Source organism: Mus caroli, unplaced genomic scaffold (assembly GCF_978045245.1).
Source record: "Mus caroli unplaced genomic scaffold, Mus_caroli_1 scaffold_16, whole genome shotgun sequence".
In the NCBI taxonomy this organism is placed as follows: Eukaryota; Metazoa; Chordata; class Mammalia; order Rodentia; family Muridae; genus Mus; species Mus caroli.
The window spans coordinates 17,864,198-17,885,637 of NW_028227271.1; the positions used below are offsets into that span (position 1 = coordinate 17,864,198).

The following is a 21,440-nucleotide window of genomic DNA, read 5'->3' on the forward strand; positions in this document are numbered from 1 at the left end:
CACCTAAGATGTGAACAGGTCAGGTGAGAGGCCAAGAGCAGTGCAACAGGCCATTCATCATCAAATGACCATCCAAGCACACACCTTTGTGTGGGCAGAAAGCTATGTGTCCCCTGACACATGGGCAGAGTAAAACAAGATGGCTGGCTGGGCTGGCAAGAACAGTGGCCTATGACTGGATTAACTGAGCCCCTCAGCTGCAGCCCATCACCCAAATTAGCTGCTGTCAAATGAGGGCTTATCTAGAGGGGGTGCTTCTGGCAAGCCTAGATCCATACCCTATAGAGCACCTCAAAAGCAGCTCTCACAGGCTGAAAACCTTTTAGGCATGGGGACCACCGGGCAATCCATGACTGTCACATCTGGTGCCAGCTGTTGTGATAAGATAGCAGAAAACCCTGAGGGGACACATATCGGCATGACCCATGCTTGTCCCACTCAAAGACAATCTATTTCATCCATTTCCTGGCCACAGTCTCGTCCAGGGGCCTGGGGCAAGGGACTTATCAAAAACCTTTCCATGGCCTGTGTCCCAAGAGGACCTTAAGCCACACTGTAGGGATGGCCCCGCCAATAAACACCCAGTGATGCAGAGTGACTGCTCAACTGTCATCTGAGGATGGCTATGTGCTTCCGGTGCCAGAAAGGGCAGTTCAGCCCTGGAAAATGGGAACACGCTGATTTTATTTTAAGATGGGAAAAGGCCTTTCAGGCCCACCAGGGTCCTATCAGTTCACAAAAGAGCTCTGATACAAAGGAGTTGATTCATGACAATATTAAATTGCAGGAAAATTAACTCAACCAAGTGGTTATGAGTAGTTTCAATGTCTGAATGCCAACTGAGCACTTCAGGGAAACAGTGCAGGACATGGCTGCGCTGAGCTGTCTTCCGTCTGTTCCAAGTGCGACTGACTTGATACCTGCTTTATTCATAATGGGACAGAATTACAAGGAACTCTGAGCTTAATGAGCAGGCCTGGGTCATGAACAGCCTGAGCAATCACAGGAATGAGAACATTTGCAATTTACAGGATATTAGGTTGTGTTTCCTGTCATCCAACAGAAAGCTAATCGATGCACTCGACTGACAGCTACTTTGGCCAAACAGCTCCAGGTAAGGCTTTAACTCCCAGCTAGCACTACTGAATGGGAATTCTGTAGCTGCCAAGTCCTAGATAGAAAGCCTACAAATCAAGAACATGCTCTGCCATGAAAACACATGCAACTACACAGCTCACAGAGCATTACCACACAGGCCTCCATGGTGGCACCAGAGAACTCAGGAGGCAGAGCAGACAGAAGGCAGTTTTAGCTACTTGTCCCACAGCTTCAACAAAACACCGGCGAAGCAGCTTGAGGGGAGATGGGTATGCTTGGCTTGCAGATCGAGGTTACAGGCCATCATGTTGGGAAAGTCTCAGAATGCAAGGCAACTAACTAGTCATGTGGTATCTGCAGTCAGGAAGCAGTGAGCAATGGAGGCTAGAGTTCAGACCCCCTTCTCCTTCTCACTCAGTCTGTCAGTTGGGAGGAGTCTTCCCACCTCAACCTAACCTACACAAACCCTCATAGACTTGTCCAGAGGCTCGCCTAACGTAAATATTCTCTCACAGGTAGGCCCAGAGGTTAATCCTTAAGTAACTCTAGATTCTATCAAGTTGACAGCATTAACTATCATAATAGGTATTAGGAGGAAAAAAAAAAACAAAGCAAAACAAAATATATCCACAGCCCCAACATTTCCAGGGCGGGCACACAAATGCACCACCAGCACTTAGACTGAAGGGTGATGCTACTATTCATGGGAGTTCCAAACTCAGGCACAAGGGCCCAACAGCATCCTGGCCTGTGGGGAAAATGCAGCACCCCGAACAATGTCCTGCAATTTCTAAACCAAAGACCCCTTAAAGGTTTAGTCTGTGCAAGGGACCTGCCTGCACCAACCTCTGCATGCCCACTTGCAAAGTTCTAACACTGAGTACTATGCAAAGCCTGGGCACGTGCCACCTTATGCTGACACATAGACACCTAGAGCCCTATCTTCTAGACCTGCTCCCAACACCAATGCAGTGCCCCCTTTGCAAAGCCCTGGCACAGAGCCCATCCAGAGCTCTCACAACAGGGAGAAGTTGATTTTTTTTTTTTTATTTTTGTTTGTTTGTTTGTTTCGAGACAGGGTTTCTTTGTGTAGTCCTGGCTATCCTGGAACTCACTCTGTAAACCAGGCTGGCCTCGAACTCAAAAATCCACCTGCCTCTGCCTCCCAAGTGCTGGGATTAAAGGCGTGTGCCACGACACCCGGCTAGGAGTTGATCTTTTACTGTAAAAAAGAAACTCACAGGGCCTGGAGAGATGGCTCAGCGGTTAAGAACACTGACTGCTCTTCCAGAGGTCCTGAGTTCAAATCCCAGCAACCATATAGTAGCTCACAACCATCCATAATGAGATCTGATGCCCTCTTCTGGTGTGTCTGAAGACAGCTACAATGTACTTAAATATAATAATAATAAAATCTTCAAGCCAGAGTGAGCAGGGCCGACTAGAGGGAGCACAGGTCCTGAATTCAAATTCCCAGCAACCACATGATGGCTCACAATCATCAATACAACTATAGTGTATTCATATACATAAAATAAATAAATCTTTAGAAAAAGAGAAAAGCATACTGGAAATATTGTAAAATTTATTTTTAAAAAGGAAAGAAACAAACAAACAAACAAACTCACTTGGTGCTTCCTTCCTAGCTCTCTGTGGAGATGTACACCTCTCCCCAGGCTGCAAGCCAGCGCCCACACCCCACGCGCACACAGGGCAGCTTCCGCAGGCCTCACACACAAAATGAAAAGAGACTAGAATAAGCAATGGACACTCAGGGGAGCCAAGGCGGATGCTTCCAGAAAACTCAATCTCCTCAAGACATGAATTTCATCAAAATTGGTGAAGAGTGGAAAATTTCATATTGTGCTGCATCTGTCTGAGGAGTTCTTTAAATCTTCATTGTAAGTAACTGAAAACATAGACAACCCATGAGTCCCGAGTGTAAAGTTTCTGGAAGCTGCTCGGATGTACAGCAAAGGTACACGATTACTTGGCTATACTTACAGTTTAACTCTGCTTCAAATGTAAATTGCCAGTGAGCATGGGAGGGGACTGTCACCTACCAGCTGGAGTGCAATCAGGTGACAAGGAGCATCTTAGAAAGTCCTTTCCCTTGTTAGGAACACCAGAGCTAGCTTTTTATAAAGACTTTGTTGCAATGAAGAGTGCATCCTCCAGGGTAGGAGAAGGCGGGGTGGGGCTGGGCCATGGGCTGGTGCTCACCTGGTAGGTGTCCCACAGGCGGATGGTGCAACGCAGGGGCAGCTCCCTCATCAGCAGGTTGTTCATCCAGCGGAAGGCAAACTGCAGGTACCGCACCTCGTTCCCGTCCAGATGCCGGTGGACTCGCTCTGCACAACACAAGCACAGGCTGTCAGGGGAGCCTGAGGTCAAAGAACTAATTCCATTAAGGAAGAACTCCACAGTCCACTCTTCAAGGGAAGAACAATTAAGGGGCTGGAGAGATGGCTCAGTAGTTAGGAGTAGTTATTGCTCTTGCAGAGGACCTGGGCTCAATGTCCAGCACCCAGATGGCAGTTCACAACCACATGTGACTCTAGTAAAGGGGCTAAAGGAGAGAGAAGGAACTGAGCCATCAAGCTTCCAGAGATCCCATCCTAACCCAGGCCTATCCCTCCTGTACACAGACCCAGCAGACCTGTTCCTGTCCAGACCAGGCAGCCTCTAAATGCAGGACTAAGTACTAAAAACAAGAGAGCCACGCTCGAACAAACATTGTCCCCAAAGTATAAACCTTGACTTAGTTAGGGTTACTATTGCTGAGATGAAACACCACCACCAAAAGCAGCTAGGGGAGGGAGGAACTTAATTCACTCACAGTTCCATAGAAAAGTTCATTATCAACAGCATCAAGAGCAGGGCAGGAGGAACCCGGAGGCAGGAGCTGATGCAGAACCATGGAGGGATGCTGTTTTCTGGCTTGTTCATTATGACTTATGCTTTCTTAAAGAACCCAGGACCACCAGCCCAGGGACAGCCTCACCCACAATGAGCTAGGCCCTCCCCCATCAATCACTAATTAAGAAAATGCCCTACAGCTAGATCTTATGGAGGTGTCTTTCTCAACTGAGGTTCTCTCCTTTTCACATAATTCTATCTTGTATCAAGTTGATATAAAATTAGTCACCACAGAATCCTACCAGCCAACTACTGGATGTCTCAAAACTAAGGCTTTTCCAACCATTGAAGGGAGAATCCCTATGCTATGCCTGTCTGAATCTTACAGATGATCCACTTCTATGTAAGACTGTACACACTTAACTGGGCTGCTGTGGTCGAGAGGCAGTCAGGCCCACAGGAGGTAATGACAGGCTGGTCCCAGAAAAGCAAGGCCTCAGCAGACAGGCAGTCCCTGCACTCTCTGCCCACTGCTGACCAGAACAGCTGGGGCACGGTGCTCATGAGAGAGACTGAGACACACAGTTCAGGGGTGCTTTGTCCCCTCAGGGTCCATGTACTGGAGGTTGGGTCCTTAGTATGCAATGGAAGAGATGGTAAAACCATTAAGAAAGAGGTTTTGGAGGAGGTCCTTATGCTAGGGAAGGCTTGCCCTCAGGAGGGACTAGAATGCAGCTCAGAGTCCTGGTTGGTTCTCAACAAGAGGGCTGTCACAAAAGAAAAGCCTGGCTGCTTTCTGGCCTCCTCTTTGGCTCTGTTCTGTAGCATGAGCTGTCCCTCTCATAACTTTACCACCACTGTGAAGACACATGTCCTCATCAGGGATGAACTGACATCAGTGTCCTATGCATGAGTCCTATGCAGGAGCTGAGAGCTAAATTAGCCTCTTTTCCTTATAAGTAAGTAGTTTCAGGTATTTTACTATAGTATCAGCAATCGGGCTGTGTCTCAAGAAGAAAGCTTAGAGATTAGGCCCTTATTAATGATGGGAAATAGAAAGCAATTCAAGATCAGTTACAACAAGACAGTGCATAGCTACAGAATAGAGCTGATATTCAGCCATATTCCCTCCAGTCTTCACAGACGCTGGGGCATTGTACTAAGAAAGCAAAGGGCCTATGAGTTTGAGGGAAGGGTTCTAGGAAGAGGGGTGATATCCCTGAGACCCCCAAGGAAAGAACACTGGGTGGAGTGATGGCTCTGAGACCCACAGGAGTGCAGGATGACACGGGGGTCTCTGTGTATTTGCCATAGGCTGCTTCTGCAGGAAAAGACTTAAGAACCTGGGTTCCAGGCCCAGCGGAAAGAGGCCTAGCACTATCGTGCTGCTGGGCAGTGAGGCTGCCCACATGGCAACTCCTCCAGCTGGTCCCACTCACTGCAGATACTAGATTCTGTTTACTAAGAAGTCTGGTACAGACCTGTGCAAACAGGATTAATCAACTTCCTAATTCTACAGGGGTAATTTTTTTTTTTTAAGAAGACAAAAATCATTTCCAGCCTGAAATTAGCTGTAGTTACACAACTAAACTGACAGAAAGACCCAAGGGCTCGAGTGGCTCTTCATCCCAGCAACCTTTGCAGCTCCCAAGGGCACACCGTGCTGGGACAGAAGCAGCCTCGGCTATGGCCCAGCTCACTGAAGCAGGGCGCTGCAGTTGATGTGAAATTCAAATCTGATGAACACTTGCAAAGCAGCAGTTTAGAAAATGACTGAATTTACTGAACAAGGTTCTTTCTACGCTGGAGCATGAGGAATGAGCTTTCATGAATATGCAGGTGGCTGCTTGGGGACCCATAGCCCAAGGGTAGTGGCAGCACTGGGGAGGAAACCATGGCATCTGGAAATGGCAGGCAATGAGGACAGCCTGCAGAGTAGTATAGCTGATACCAGAGCAGGTGGCCCTGGCAGGTGCCCTGGTTCCACGGGCCACCCCCAGCAGTGATCCACTACTATCAGGCTACAGACAGTCTCACTTCTACCTTCAGCTGTCCTGGGATCAGCGGCCACTCCATCATCCACTCCTCAGATAGTCATACTAAGTGACTGCCAGGTCTTCATGGTTAGACTCAACTTCTCCAAGGGAATAGTTTCCTTGGAGACAGAGAGGTAGTCTCCTTGGAGACTCTCTGTGTCAAAGGAACAGCTAATGCTCGAGATCTCCATCGAAGATTCAAAGAGGGTAAAGAGGAGAAAATGAGCCACTGCAGGGACTTACATCCAGGAGCCACAGCCTCCTACACTGGCCACATTCTGCCTGTAGTAGCAACCACCCACCCACCACAGGGAAGGTAGGGATCTTAGGACCTGGAAAACAAACAGTTCTAACATGCACCCCACAGGCAGGCAGCACCTTTCTAAGACAAACTGGCCAGAAACTACTCTGAAAAATTAAACACATTTCTGGACTATCTATCATCAGAGTAACCTGGCAGAGAGGGAAAACCAACCCTTTCTGCCCTGTAAAAAGCAAGCACAGGAACCAGAAGCTACAGCCCTCAGGTATGGCTGACTGGTAAGGGCAGGTTCTACCAGGGATTCATGATGGGCCCAGGTGTGATCATCTCCCTTTGTAGAGCACCAGTCCTGCAGAATGACCACAACACTGACAGCACTAGTTATTGCTTATGTGCCTACATAAGGGCACAGGTCAACCCTTGCAGGGGAAGGTTTGCAGGGCATTACTCCCTAGAAATGATCTACAAGGAGCCCTCTACCCCAGGGCTGTGCTCCTTACCTCTAAGAGCCAAGCAGGACAAGGCTGGAGCCTCTCCGCTATCTATACCACCAAGCTTCTGAGCACCTGGCCTTCTCTTCTGCTCACCGTGGGACCTTGAACTCCTAGGAGTTTGCTAAAGGGCAAAGGCCACACTCATTAGGTGGTGAGACCACACATGGGATCATGAGGACCTTTGTGGGTATCTGTGGCCAGTTTTCTACTATGTGGGCAAAGCACTGCCAGGTGGAACCACTGATTCTGGCAGATAGAAGGCCCAGCCTGTAAGCTACCTGGACAGTATCCTTGATTATAGGGAAGTGGCCATTTTTCACTGACTGCATGCTACTCAGGAAACAGGTAATAAATGAGAAAGTGGACCAGCCACCAGCTCCTCAGCCAGCTTCTAATGTGCATAATGAGTCTCTGGCAGGGCTGCCTCCTATTCTGAACATAGTGTAAGATAGACTGCTAAACTCTAGCATGACTTCCAATTTATATACATCGGAACTGCGAATGTGTGTGCTGGAATGACTCCTCTCTCCTGTTTTGTGAGTGACCGTGAGCTCATGCTCTCTCACTGATAAAGGAACTTGGTCAGCAATAATTCCAAAACCAGAATTTCCATTTCACTAGCAATCAGGGTTCAAACATAATGAGTGAGTGGGCAGACATAATCACTAGCATCTTTCAAGCCAAAATGTCCTGCGTGGCAGGGCAAGGTACACTGCTGTAAAGTCATCAGAGTGCACAGCAGCCACAGCCTGCAGAGCGCTCTCCTCGGGGCTTTCAATGGTGGGCCCATAAGCGGAAATCCTACAGAAAGCATCTAGTCTTCTGGACTGCAAGTTCAGGTAAATTATATGCAAACACACAGCACCCTGGCACTCCCGCTACAGGTTAGCAGTATTGACACGGGACCAGGCAACAAAGATTTATTTGGGCAAAGAGCAGACACAATGGCCCACGTTTAGATATCCAACAAAGAAATCTTTCAATCCTCATGCTTAGCTGAGGGCAGGCTGAACACCGCCGGCTTTTGCTGGGCCTGGCTGGAATGAGCTTTGATTAAAGGGAAAGATTCTGATCATCTCATCAGTTAGGAGGATAAAAAAGAACAGAAACAAGAGCAACCGACGGTCAACAGAGGGCCTCTGCAACCAAAAAGCTGCTTCTCTGCCACAGGAACAGTCAGGTCCTAAATGGGTGCTGTGCCCAACACACCTGCCAACGAGAGGACCTGGGGACCTGCTGCGTCATGGTAACAGGATGAGAGGCTAAACTAAGAACTAGAGAGGAAACCCTGACACCCAGTCTCAGAAAACCACACTGGAGGTGACGAGAGCAGCGAGCACTGTCCCTGAGGAAACAGGCAGGTTTCCTCTCAGCAAGGCCAGCAGACCAAGCTCCAGCAGAGAGTGCTTAGGAAAATGATAAAGGAGCTGCAAGTGGGAGAGGCTGCAACACAGGTGGCTTAGGGCAAGCAAGAGCTATGGAGTCACTCACGCCAGGGCTATGCAAGCAGACAAGCAGAACCATGGAGACCAGGGCTGTGGGGAACCCAGCTCTGAGGACCAGGCCTAAGCACAGCAGCCTACTGGCATCACCAAACAGGAGTAGACCTTACTATCTCAGGACTCCAATCAAGGAGGGTTGCCCTTGCTCCTCCCTGACCTAAGGGGATAGGAGAGTGGAGCAAGGCCCCAGGGATAGATGGAGGGCTGGGTTGAAAGCATATCTGGGCCAGCCCTGAAGCTCAGGTCAGGCTAAGTTCTGCTCCTGGAGATTATCCAGTTCAGTAAAATCAGAATGCCCGGGCAGTGCCTAGGAACACAAGTGACCTGTACTGCCACCTAATGAGCTGTAACACTTCCAACAAACACATCACTACACACTAATAATGGTCAGATAACTTCCTGAGGGGAGGAGGCATTTTCCTCAAAAATCATAATGGAAATCAATAGGAAATGAGATTTATTTAGAAAACTTTAACACCATTTCAGAATGTGCTGATCAGGCAAAGAGAGAAATCCCAAACATTCTCACTGCTGCTCCTGAGCCCAGAGCTCAGACCAGAGATGTTGGAGGGGCCACCTGCCCCTTAAAGGCATCCCAGGAGCCCAGAAGGCAAGAGGAGAGCCTGATAAGTTGTAGCCTCACACAGAGACTGCCCCCTGCTGTGTGGTGAGCAGTTCACCAGCTCCTGTGCCAGGTGCTGACAGGGAGCCTTGAAAACCTTGCCTTGTCTCTGTTATACTAATAGGGTTCCTGGTGGGTGCTAGACAGCTCTAGGGGTGGAGACTGGTCACCTAAACCAGGAGACAATACCTCTCATTCTTGGGACAGGAGACCAGAATATAATTAAGCCTCCTGGCAGGCTGTATAGCATCAGCATGTATCTGACACAACAACACAGTCCTCTCATCCCTGGAGAGGCATTAAGGTCCATTTTTTGACAGTAACATAATCTAAACTACAGGCTCTTCTTGAGCTACACAGAGCTGAGGCAACTAGGCATTAGATCACTCTTGCTTCACAGATGCGCTCCTAAGCATCTCCATAAGCCCCTCCAAGACAGAGCTATCATCACACCAGAAAGCAGCAACCCAACAGAGTCGAGGAAGAGGTTGTGCGAGGAAGAGGTGTGAGTTTCCTGGATGCCCAGCACTCAGTAGGTCTGACCACACTCTCCATGACCGAGCAGCAAAGCCTGCAGAAGAAAAGCAGAGCAGATGGCAGGGTAGCTAGATGCCAGCCCCATGAGGCTTCGTTCCTGGTTCCTCTCCATTCAACGTGTGTGTGTGTGTGTGTGTGTGTGTGTGTGTGTGTGTCCCCAGGTGATGTGTGTATACGGAGATCAGCTGTCATTATTGGATGGCTTCCTCAATCCCTCTCTACCGTATTTTTGACAGTGTATCTCATAAAACCTGGAGCTCAGAAACTCAACCGAGCTGGCTGGCCAGTGAGCCCCAGACATCTTCCTGTCTCCACGTCTCCATATCTGGGATTGAAGTTACACAGTGCCACCTTAACCTTTTTACCTGGAGGGAGGAGTCTGGACTCAGGTTTCATGCTAACAAGACAGGCACTTTACCAGGCCTTTCCCATACAACCCTGAAGAGATGATTCTGAAAAGATCCAAAAAAGAGCTGCAGCATCTGGAAGGCAGCTATGCTCACTCTGGATGGGAGCATCTGAAGAGCACATCTGAATTCTGATATCTGTCCAAATCTCCTTTATGCTTGCTTCCCGGTTAACATGGCTTTCTAAGAAATCAACTCCAAAACCTAACTTCACTGCACAAAGCCACTGCACCTGCAGGCTATAGAACCTGAGGTTTAAAGGGCCTCATCCAGTCAAGTTCACTTTTTAACATGGAAAAGGCATGGTGCAAGTTCCTTTACATAGAATGTGTATTCTGCCAATGAACTTCCTTCCCACCTTTGTGGAAATCAATTGTCCTTATGTGCAGCTCCCCCACATGCTCTTCCATCCTAGTGATCTTTAGCTCAATGTCAAAAAAGCATGATTTTGATCATCCACCACTCTTGAACTCAGTCAAACCTGGGCCTGCCATGTTGCTCATCTTGCTAGTTATGTCTAGGTATGCCAGGGGCTCTGTGTCTGCCCATGAACTACAAGATCAGCGTGTCCTTTTCTGCAGAAAGCAGGCTGGGATCTTAACTAGGATTGAGCTGAATGTAGTCAGTTAGGGGAAAGTGTCATTTAACTTTCCAAGTCTATGGGCATGACTGGGTCGTTCTGAATTTTCTCCGCTGTATTTTTGTAGCCATATTGTATTTTCCTGACAAACTTCACATTTTTATGCTAATAGTAACCAGTGGTAGTTATTCACCCTCAATTGCTAATATCTATGCGTGTATATGTATGTACAAACACAGGCACTCAACCTGGACTGTCACACCTCAGAAGGTGCCATCCACATCCACCTGGTTATTTTTGAGACAAGGTCTCTTGCTGGCCTGCACTTAACTCACCAAGTAAGCAGGCTGGGTGGCTACCCAGGACCCCCGTCTCTGCCTCCCCCAAACTGGGATTACAAGCACACACCACCATGCCTATCCTTTTCATATGAGTTCTGAGTGTCAAACTCAAACCCACCAACCAAGCAATCTTCTCAGCCTTTCGATTGCTGATTTCTTCTTGCTATTATGCAGAAACACTATTATGTGCTGGCCTGGTATCCTGAATCCTTAGGAAACTCTCCTCCGGGTTCTAGTCAGTTCTTTTGTTGCCTCACCAGCTCTCAAGAGATGAAGGGGTTTCCTTTCTCCTTTCCCAGCCTGGGGGCCATTCATGCACTGTGTGTGCTTCCATTTGCTGGTTTTGCCTCTGTGCATTGGCTGGACTACCTGTATGCATGCTGAATAGAAGTAGTAAGAATGAACAGGCCTGGAGGAAGCATTCAGACTCACATCGCTGCAGAAACCCTCTGGCAGAGTTAGTAAGTTCCCCTCCACTCCCGGATTGCTGCCTGCTTTCATTAAGAACGAACACTGGGCTTTGTCAAATGCTTCTCCTGCACACACTGAGATAATTTTATGGGTCTGTCCTTTTTTGATATTTTAACATAATGGACTAAATCAGAGGCTTTTCAACAGTTAAATCAGCCATGCATTCGAGGATACAGCACATGTCACAATGATATATTATTCTTTTAATGCTGTGTTTGATTTGATTTGCTAAAAGTTTTGTTCAGTTACGTTCACAGAGGATCCTGGTCTGTAGTTTTCTTTAAAAGCACCTTTTAAAGACTGGGAAGAAGAGAGACACCAGCCTATGGAATAAACGGGGAAGCATGGGCCTGTTTACTTTCACAGCAGCCCGGGTAGAATCAGTTATTCTTTGCTGAGTGCTTTCCAGTGGAGGCCTGGGGTCTTCTTTGAAGGAAGATTTAAGCTCTGGCTCCTTTGCTTTCATAAGTTTGGAGATGTTCAGAACATCTGCTTCTTCTAGGGCTAGTGGGCTGTGTCATTCAGTTTTTAGAAAATGATACACATTTCATAACATTGTCAATGTATTGTCAAAATGTGCACAACAGTCCCTATTTTCTTCATGCCTAGGAGGCCTGCAGAGTGGTGACTGTCCCAGCCCTCATATTGGCAGTTTGTTTGTTTGTTTGTTTGTTTGTTTGTTTGTTTTTCCTGTACAGTTGACTATAAACATCTGTTTACTGACTTTTTCTAAACAAGCTTTTGGATTCACTCCACCTAACTCCGCACCCCAAGTCCTTAAGTCAGCAATTGGGGTCCCTGATTTGATAACCCGGGTCTCCTTCAGGAACGGGTGTCTGGTACTATGTGCTCCCCTCTACCCACTGCTTTGTCTAGGTTTGATGAATTCTCTGCTGCTGCACTGCTGAATTTCCCTGTTCACTCATGTCAAAATGCCTCCTACTGTCCCTTGTGGTTTCTCCTAAGGGGTACTCTCACTTGGTCACTTAGAGGAATATAGATACAGAATCACTGGGCAGCTCCCAGACATCCTACAGATTTCTACACTAGCTCCACTGTTCTCAGAAAACACACCGCACATTCCTTAAACGCTCTCAGCCTCCTCTCAGTCTGCTCTACAGATGTGTGAGGTAAGACACACATCCTGAGAGCTCTCTGTAGGTCAAGCCGATACAGCCTGCTGACCGTGCTGTTCGGGTGCTGTGTGCCCTCACTGGTTCTCTGTCTACTCTCCTACTGTTTAAGGAGGAGTGATCAAAACCTGCAGCTATGACACAAAGCCATCCACTTCTTAAAAGTTTAAAATTCAGTTCTGAGTATTCTGAAACTACCAGTGCACGTATTAATACCTGGTAGTAAGAGCAGGTGACTGACTTTTGCTCTTATAAAATTTTGTAAAATGTTTTATGTATTAAATATGAAGGTTTCTATAGCATATATGTAAATACATATACAATTATACTGAATAAAAATTATATTCTTCATTCTGAACTCTGACTTTGAACAGTGACTTTCACTTTGTTTAGAGTGGCATGAGATCGGGTTACTTTTAAATCATGTGACTTTGTCTTTAAGATGAACTTTCTCCATGAATCGCATAGGTGAATCCTACTTTTTAGTCCAGTCTGACAGATCTGCCTGTTGATTGGCATGCAGGGCCATTAACCTGCACTTCTCTGCATGCTAAGCTGGAGCCCGGAGCGTGACTCCTGGTGCTCCAGCTGTCCCATCATGCTCTGCTCACCTTTTACACTCTTCTTGCCTTCCTGTCATAAGCACATCAGCCGTAGGAGTCTGTTCTGCCTCCAGCACAGCTTGCTGGCCACAGCTCAGCTTTCTTGTCACCACACAGTTCAGAGCCTGGGTGCCGGTCAGTTCCCCCCTGTGTGCTTTGCACAGCCTCGTGCGCAGCATGAAGACCGTGACACTAACCTGTCCCTCCCTGCCAGCATGATGCTGTGTTTTCCTGATTCTCCTCCCTCTCTCCACACAGCGGCTGTCATTGTCACTGCTTCCGATTTAACTTTCTAGTTCCTCCTGCTCTCTTTGGGACTCTTTTTACCTTTTGGTCTGGAAAGTGTTCACCTTGCCTCCATTTCTGGGATGCTTTTTTCTGGCTAGCCACTTTGGGGTTCTCCTTTCATTTCAGTGGGCTGAACACATGGCTCTACTGCATTCAGCCTGAGATGTTCCTAAGCCATCTGTCATGGCCCTGGACTTTTCTAGTGGGGCTAAGCACTTTGACTATGAGGTGACTTGGGCTGACTTGCTGGCATCTCGTGCTCACTTTCTGCTTGCCTTTGTGGTTCTCAGAACTTAATAGCTTCATCCATATTTTCTAAAAGGCCAGTACATTTCTCCTAGGCCAGTACAACTCCCTAGGATGGACACCAATCACAGGTACACAGCCTTGAGACCATAGGTGTCACCCCATCATCTTCCTCCTAGTTCTTTCACTCCAAGCAGCCCCTCCTGCTACTCAGGAGCTTCTCCAGAGTCCAATCTCTCATAATCCACACAGCATGGTTTCCATTTGCCTCACTGAACTCCTCCACAAACTCAGTGGGGACCACTCTGCCTCTGCTTGGTGTGATCTCTATTTCTCCAGTTACAAGGTCACACAATCACTGTCTCAGTGACCCTGTCCAACCAGTCCAGCCACTGAGCAGGGTAGGACTCAGTTTCAACTGACATCTGGCTTACTGTAGTTCCCTGAACCACCACCACCACCATTGCTGCCACCTTCTCCACCTCTGTTACTACTGTCACCGCTGCCGCCGCTACCCCTCCCTCCCCCCCACCACCACTGCTGCCACCCTACCCCCACCATGCCCTTGGGAGGTGGAACCAAGACTCTGTGTTTGTTTGGTATTAACCATGTGTCCTCTTGTTGTTTTTAAGTTTTCACCCACAGCAACTTTAAATCTTCCTTTGTGGCTTTGGGCAGAGGGGTGCCTAGGCCTATCCCCTCAGTGCTAAGGAAAACTGAAGTGGAAATGTAAGGGTTCCTTGGAGAGTCAGTTGTGTTGGATGTTATTTTTCTGGGGCAAACACATGAAGGAGTGTTTTCCTGAAGTAGACACAGGCAAAAAGCTAAGGCAGACTCATGAAGGAATGTTTAGCTGAAGCAGACACAGGAGAAAGGATGTTCTGCTAAAGCAAACACGTGAAAGGACACATAGTGAAGGATTCTCTGCTAAAAACATGAATGCATTGGTCCGCTTTACACTGTGTAATTGAGCTGCATTTGTGGAGAGTCCATGCAGGTGCTGAGACAAGATAAGTGCTAAGGCAAGGCACATGGAGGACACTAATGTTTGAAGGGTATAAACAGGACTCCAGAGTGTAACAGAGACAGCGCATGGCTTGCTGGTACAGCTAGCTGTGCAATAATTGTGAGTCTTTGCTGATCTTCACTTCCCTGAGAAAGGCTCAGCTGAGAACTTCTCCAGGTGTTCCTCCTGGTCCCTCCTGCTGACTCGAGCCGACACTGAAGCCTGGCTACTACTAGGTCACGTCACTGCTGTTGCTAACCTGACTACCAAACTGGACTGCTGGTGTATCCATGAAGTACCTGTGAAGTGGAGCAGTTGATGCTGACCTGTGAACTAAACTGCTGATTTCCAGACAACACAGATGGGAGCTGTTCTAAAGAACCTTTCTAAACAGGCCCATTTCCAGTATGCTTTCTTTTCCACTACCTCTGTGGGTAGAGGGCTCCAAGAGAAGTTAACACATTTAAGAACATCATTAAAAATCAGGTTCGAAAGACTGAAGATACAGGAAACCCTTGTGAGCTCTGCTCAGTGTTCCTGAGTGGGATGCTCATTCCCAGCTTGGGCTTTCAGGAGCAGACTCAGTCTCCACATGGAGACTTCTGGCCTTGCCTGTGTCTATTCTGGCAGGGCCTCATAGAGCACATCTGGTCATACCCTATGCTGCCTTTCCTCTCAGCCTCAGGCCTTCCTCAGACTCTGCTGTCTGATACAGAGATCACTGGGGTCTTTGTGGGTTCCTCCTCATTGTGCTCAGAGACACAATCGCCACAGACTGATGACAACACAGCTTTGTGGTCCAGTTTTGAAGTAGGGTTTCACAGAGCTGCAAACAGAGGTGGGTTTTCATCCAGAAGCTGGCCTGAGGAGACCCCGCTTTAACGTCACAGAATGCCATGCTTGGGGAAATCCACTTGCTTATAGCTGTATGACTGAAGACCCAAGCTGTGCTGACTGCTGGCTAAGGCCACCTGCAGGCCCTGACTACATGGGCTTCTCCAACCAGCTGCTCCCTTCAGGAGCAAAGAGCATGCCAGGTACCACTTTGCACGGTAGACTCTCAGATGATGTGATGAGAAAGGCCTCCTGCCACACTGCCATCAAGACATACCACCACACAGGACATAGCTCTTAACGGACCACCTTAGGGTCTGCCCACACGTTCACTTCATGTCTGCTCCTCTCTGCAGCATGGCACAAAGGAGGGGGCCTGACTCACCAGAGTCCAGCTCATGGAGCACCCAAGACTGTGAATGAGAGAGGATCAGAGCCACTGTGCCAGACAGACAGCTCCAAAGGACATGCTAAGACCCTAACTAAACTGAGGAAGGCAGACACTCCCAGCCAAAGGAGCATAAAAGTCTAGATACATGATAGGTCAGTTCCTCAGAGTCAACCCTGACACAGTCACGGTGAGGCTGAAGCAGCCATGTTCTCAGGACACACTTCCTCTCTGCTGAACCAGCTTACTGCTGGGAGTACAGCCACCACAAAACTGTCTGAGCTGCAATCTAGACCCAAGACCTCCCTGTGGCAGCTGCCAGTGTCTGCTCAGTGTTCAGACTCCCCACATCATAGCCCTGCCCCCTCCTGACTTCCCTGCATTCCATAGAGCCAAGTCCCTGGAGGATGGAGGATGGAGGATAGAGAATGGACAGGAGCCTCTATCTGTCTGTAAGTATGCTGGCCTTGGTAATCAACATGGCACCTCATTGTAAGACTGGGCTCTTTTCCAGGCTCAGGACCCAAGGAACAAGACATAGGAAAAGATTTCCATGTTAACAAGAGGGTCAGCTGGCAGACAGACCAGCAACTGCAGGGTGGATGAATGAATCAAGAGAGAGAGGAAAGGACCAAGGCTTATGAGGAGGGTGGACAGGTGGGTGGGATGGAGCATCTTCAAAGTACTATGTGATAAACACCCACATGGAAGCTCCCAGCAGAAAATGAACTTCATCATTGACTTTCTACAGTGAAACCAGAGCCTTGAGGGTTAGACCCTTCTGTGAAGACCCAGCATAGCAGCAACACCCAGGCCCAGCCATAGGACATGAAACTCAAGGCACCAGAGATGCTGGGACACATAGGCCTTCCCCAACATGCCAACATCCAGGAGCATAACCTCACATCATAGTTATTCTTGAGCAGACTCGGTGTTTGTCATCAGCCCCCAAAGCCACCATCCAGAAAGCTGATTATCCCTGCAGCATTTGGTCAGCAAGCCAAAGGCCCTCTAAACACTGAGCCACTGAGGTCTGGATTTATAAGAATAAATATACTATATTTGAGAGTTTGCTATAAATGTCATTTCAAGGACAGCATTGCTCATGGTCATCATCACAGCCAAAGGCCTAAGAGGCACAGTGCCTAATTCTGAGAGAAAAGAAAAATCTAGTGCTGAAAAAGTCCACCTCTGAATGGAAGGGGGATGGCTAATGGGCTGGGAGGGAACAGGACCTTCCATATACTCATTTGTCCTAGATTCCTCAGGCCCTGCCAATGCAGCTACTTAACTGGAGGGTGAGAAAGAGTCCAGCCTTTTACCTCAAGAGAGACAAAACACGCAGACTCTCTCCAGAAACCATGAATAGGAAGGATGCTGGGGACATTTCAGAAGCAGAACTGATGGCCTACATTCAGGCCAAGACTTTTCTTCTTGAGGTCAGGGCAAATCTCTGTATTTGGAAGTCTCTGCTTACAGTGTAATTAACTGGTCTCAGCTCAGCAATAAACCCTGCAGATCAATCTCAGCATGGGGGCCACGGAGACACCATCATCTGGTCCAGAGCTTGCTGGGCTTCATGCACTTGTACTTTATTGCCCATGGTGGACACAGCGCTTCCAGGTGGTAAACACTCCACACTTGGTGCCCACAGTTCTGCCTCCTTGTCCCAGAACTTCTCAGTGGTTGGAAGGAAGAGGCGGGAGCAGTGAAGAATCAATGCCAAGGGGCAGTGGCCTGGGTCTCTGTGGGGTCCTAGTCCTGCTATCCCATCTTGCAGTAACTGAAGCAGTTTGGCTTTCCCACAAGCCATGAAATGGGCTGGGTGGGGGAGTGGAGATTTGCTGGGGGGCCTTTCTTTCTAACAGCACTCCAATGCAGCTGTGCGAAGTATGGCCTGGGGAAAGGGCTCTCAGAACAACTATTAACATTCTAATGTAGGACAGAATGTCCTCTGCAGTCACAAGCCAACTGCCCATCAGTGTGAGGCCTTAAAATGGGAGGGGGGGAGATAATGCAATCTTGTCCTGCAGGAAATTTATGTATGGACAGACCAGAAGGTCACATGTGCCGGGATCCTTGGGGTGTCCCCATTCTATAAGTGGGATGACAAACTGACTCTTGGTGTTAATAGAGCCCTCAACTTGTTCTGGAAGAGCACTGAAGATGAGCTTGTGCTGGGAAGGAAAAGGAAGAGGTAGCAGGGCCTACAAACAGCAAGAAGTGGAGGGTAAAGAAGGGCCCCAAGGCAGGGACAGGGACAGGCTGTTCTTCCAGGGTGCCACTTTAAAAGTGGAGATGGAGAAGATGGCTTATTGGTCATGATCCCAAGACAACCATGTGGACTGAGGCAACCAGACTTGAAACAAAAGCTGGTAGAAGAACAAGCCAGAAAAAAGCAAAAACAGAAACATTCAAGCATGGGGCTGGCTGGCTCCAGGCTCTCTGAGGGAGGCCAGAGAGCCCTATGCTGGTTCACAGAGCCTCCAAATCAGGCCTTGAGAGCAGGGATGTCCCAAAGGGATGGAAGGACAGCCCTGGGTGGCAAAGGTCATCACTGTCTCCACAGATCATGACTGTATAAGCAGGAGAGCATAACACTCTGAGCACTTAGGAAGAAGCCAGGAAGCCCAAGGGGCCGGTAGGTAAATGGGCATACAAAGACACCAATCAGAGAACTGGGGACCCAACCCTCAGAGCAAGCCTCGTAAGCAAGCCCTGAAGACTGGCTCTCGCCTAGCCCTGGCCACTGTGGCATGTTCCTGGGAAACCCCATGGGCTAGGGTTCACACAGGACTTCCTCTGCCCAAGGGAACTTCCTTAGGCTGTGGCATAGGGACCTCATTTACACATATGCTTTTCAATCAGCTTATCTGCATGTCTCAAATGAAACACCACCATCATTTCCAGCTTAGAATCGCCTATTCTGAGGCCTAATAAGGCTACACACTGGAGACGGACTGCTGTGTGGCAAGAGGCGGTCACAGTAAGGATGGCCCGGGCCTGAGCTGATTTATTCTCTGCTCTCCAACTGCTTACCTTGTCGGGGTAATAAAAATATTTTCACTCAGCTGGTAATAAAACTGAATCTAGTTTACTAGCTGTAACTGAATCTTACCTTGAAAGAATAAGTCAATTTTAACCTTACAATGTAGTCACGACAGCTTTCAGAGAAATTTCATTAAAATCACATTTAACTGGAATTAAAAACCCAAGAAAGGGAAAATGTACAAGGAGATAAAGCCATTTAACAGGCAGAGGTAGGACTGCTGCTCAGTAATAAGTTCTAGTGCTTTCTTCCTTAAGGAAATGGGAGCAATATTGGTAAAAATATTGACCACAGGCCCCTCCCCAGCTCACAGAAGCGGCCTCTCCTGTAACTCAATACCCAGGAGCTACAATGAGTCAGCCACTATAAGCACCTTATAACTCTCTTGACCTCACACACAGGACAAACTAGCCTATGCTACTAGCAGGTGATGGCAGGTGAGCTAACCTCCGGAACTGAGGCTGGAACTCCTCCCTACCACTGGACAGGAAAAGGAGACCCAACGTGCTCAAAGCTGGTTCCTGGGCAGGTCTGTAGTCTCCTTTTCTTCTGGAACACTCAAACTAGTCTCCAGAGCCCAAATCCCTATTTTAACTCAATACCGACATCTTTCCTGACACTCAGCCTCTAAAACCTTGGATCTACGGTCTGTCTAAACCTGAAGCTGGAAATCAACCCATCCCTTAGGCTTCTCTGCCAGTTGATGCGGTACTAGCTTGCTTATTCTTCATGGTCAGTCTCTCATCCTGTCTCCATGCCAGCACCAGACCACAATGGTCCCTGATGCTACATACAGTTACAGGAAGCACTTTCTATAAGACAGGCTGCCAGTTATTCACAAAACTGGTCCCCTGGTGCTGCTGACTACATGGGTGGGCTGTTTCTCAGGTAGTCGGTAAACTAGAGACTGCCTCACATATCAGCAGCACAAGGCCTGTCCCCCAGATGCAGATGCAAACAAGGCTGTGAGGACATTAAAAAGGACCTCCAGCCAACTTTGTAAGTGTGTCCCACTCCTTGGGGCACACCAAGTTCTTTCCACAAATCTATACACGTGTCTGTCTGCATCTGGCCCTTCTCCTAGGATGTGAACGAGAAGAGCAAAGAAAATAGCTCTCATACTTCACATCTCAGCATGTGGTCCACTCACAGAGGCAGGGCTCAGCACTTCACAAGCTTCCAAACTTCTGAGGACAAAACTTTCTGCAACACAATGCTTTGAGTGCAGTTTCAGCCAATACAATCTAAATTCTCCACCACTTTTGGTATCTAAGATTGAGCAAACTCCTAGGTTTTGCTCCAAAACCAAGGGATGGAGGACCCTCAGATCTTCCTGTCACATCATGGCCCTGTCTTGGAGTATCTGGTACTTAGCAAGTTCTTCCATGTCACTTCCACAAGACATGACCCTGCCTCTTCCTAATTGTGAAGTCATGATGACAGTTTCTCCAATGTAAACACACATAACACACTCTAAGACACAATATTAGTATTCTCCAAAGCCCCTGTGTTGAAGGCTGACGGTCCAATTTGGCCTGCCTCATTCTAGGAGCCAGCTCTGCCATCATCTAGTCAGTAGCTACAGCCAGAACACAAGCCCTGTGCCCAGCATGCCGTCTGACCTAATAGGGTATTTGTATTGGGAGATGGAGCCCTTGAGGAGTTGTTAATTAGGCTAGATAAGGTCATGAGGGCTGAACCTGCAGACTTGAGTGACACAGTGATACAGCACAGAGGCCAATATCCAGGGCCACTACAAAAACAATCCCATCCTCCTAAGGCTTCGAATGATGACAAACATATCTAACAACACAGAATAGGAACCCCAGGCTAGCCTTGCAAAGAATCACTAGTAAGACGGAAGAGGAAAATCTCCACTAAGGAAGGACAGTGGATGCCAGCTTCAGCACAGCATCTCACAGTGAAAGCCGAAGGGACCGAGTGCTTATAGAGCTCAGTAAGTCTTGACCACAGATGAGAATCCCCTGGAGAAGATGAGAAGCTGCTCCCAACAGACCAGGACACAGGTATTTGAAACATCTACAGAACAATGACAAGAATAGTAATGAATGGCCAATGAACTGTCTATACATCTAAAGGGTACATGCGTGTGTGTGTGTGTGTGTGTGTGTGTGTGTAGGTAGGTAGGTAGGTTTATCATATGTATACAATTGTGGATATGTATATATATAGATGTGTGTATGTGTATACTGGTGTGTCAAACACAGGTGTGTTTACATTTATTGTGTGTGTATATAAACAGGTAAAAAGATATGTATGTATATGAGTGTATACAGATACATGTGTGTATATACAGGTATATTATATGTATATGCAGTTGTGTGTACTTAGACTCGTACAATCATATGTACAGGTGTGTGTGTATGTATGTATGCATATACAAGCATACATATATGTATGAGTGTGTATGTGTACTTATATGTATACAAACGTGTATAAATGTGTATATACAGATGTATATGAGTGTATACATAGGACAATGTATGTATATAAAAGTGTTTTGTATATGCAAGTGTCTATACAGGTATGTGCAGGTATGGTATATGTATATGGTATACACATGTGTAAATATACAAGTAGATATATTCATAGGATTATCTACATGTGTATACTAGGATATGCATAAGTGCATACAGCTAGTGTATATTGAAACAAATATATGTA

The 21,440-nt window shown here is 47.6% G+C and overlaps 1 protein-coding gene across 5 annotated transcripts in view; it reads right to left on the reverse strand.

The window, feature by feature from the left end:
- Tbc1d22a (TBC1 domain family member 22A) overlaps positions 1–21,440 on the reverse strand; it is a 274,856-nt gene that overhangs the window by 101,225 nt on the left and 152,191 nt on the right. For all 5 annotated transcript variants that reach the window (XM_021183325.3, XM_021183327.3, XM_029469434.2 and 2 more), the window contains exon 11: positions 3,322–3,449. In XM_021183325.3, the coding sequence (XP_021038984.1) occupies positions 3,322–3,449 (128 nt within the window). The remainder of the gene's footprint in view (positions 1–3,321; positions 3,450–21,440) is intronic.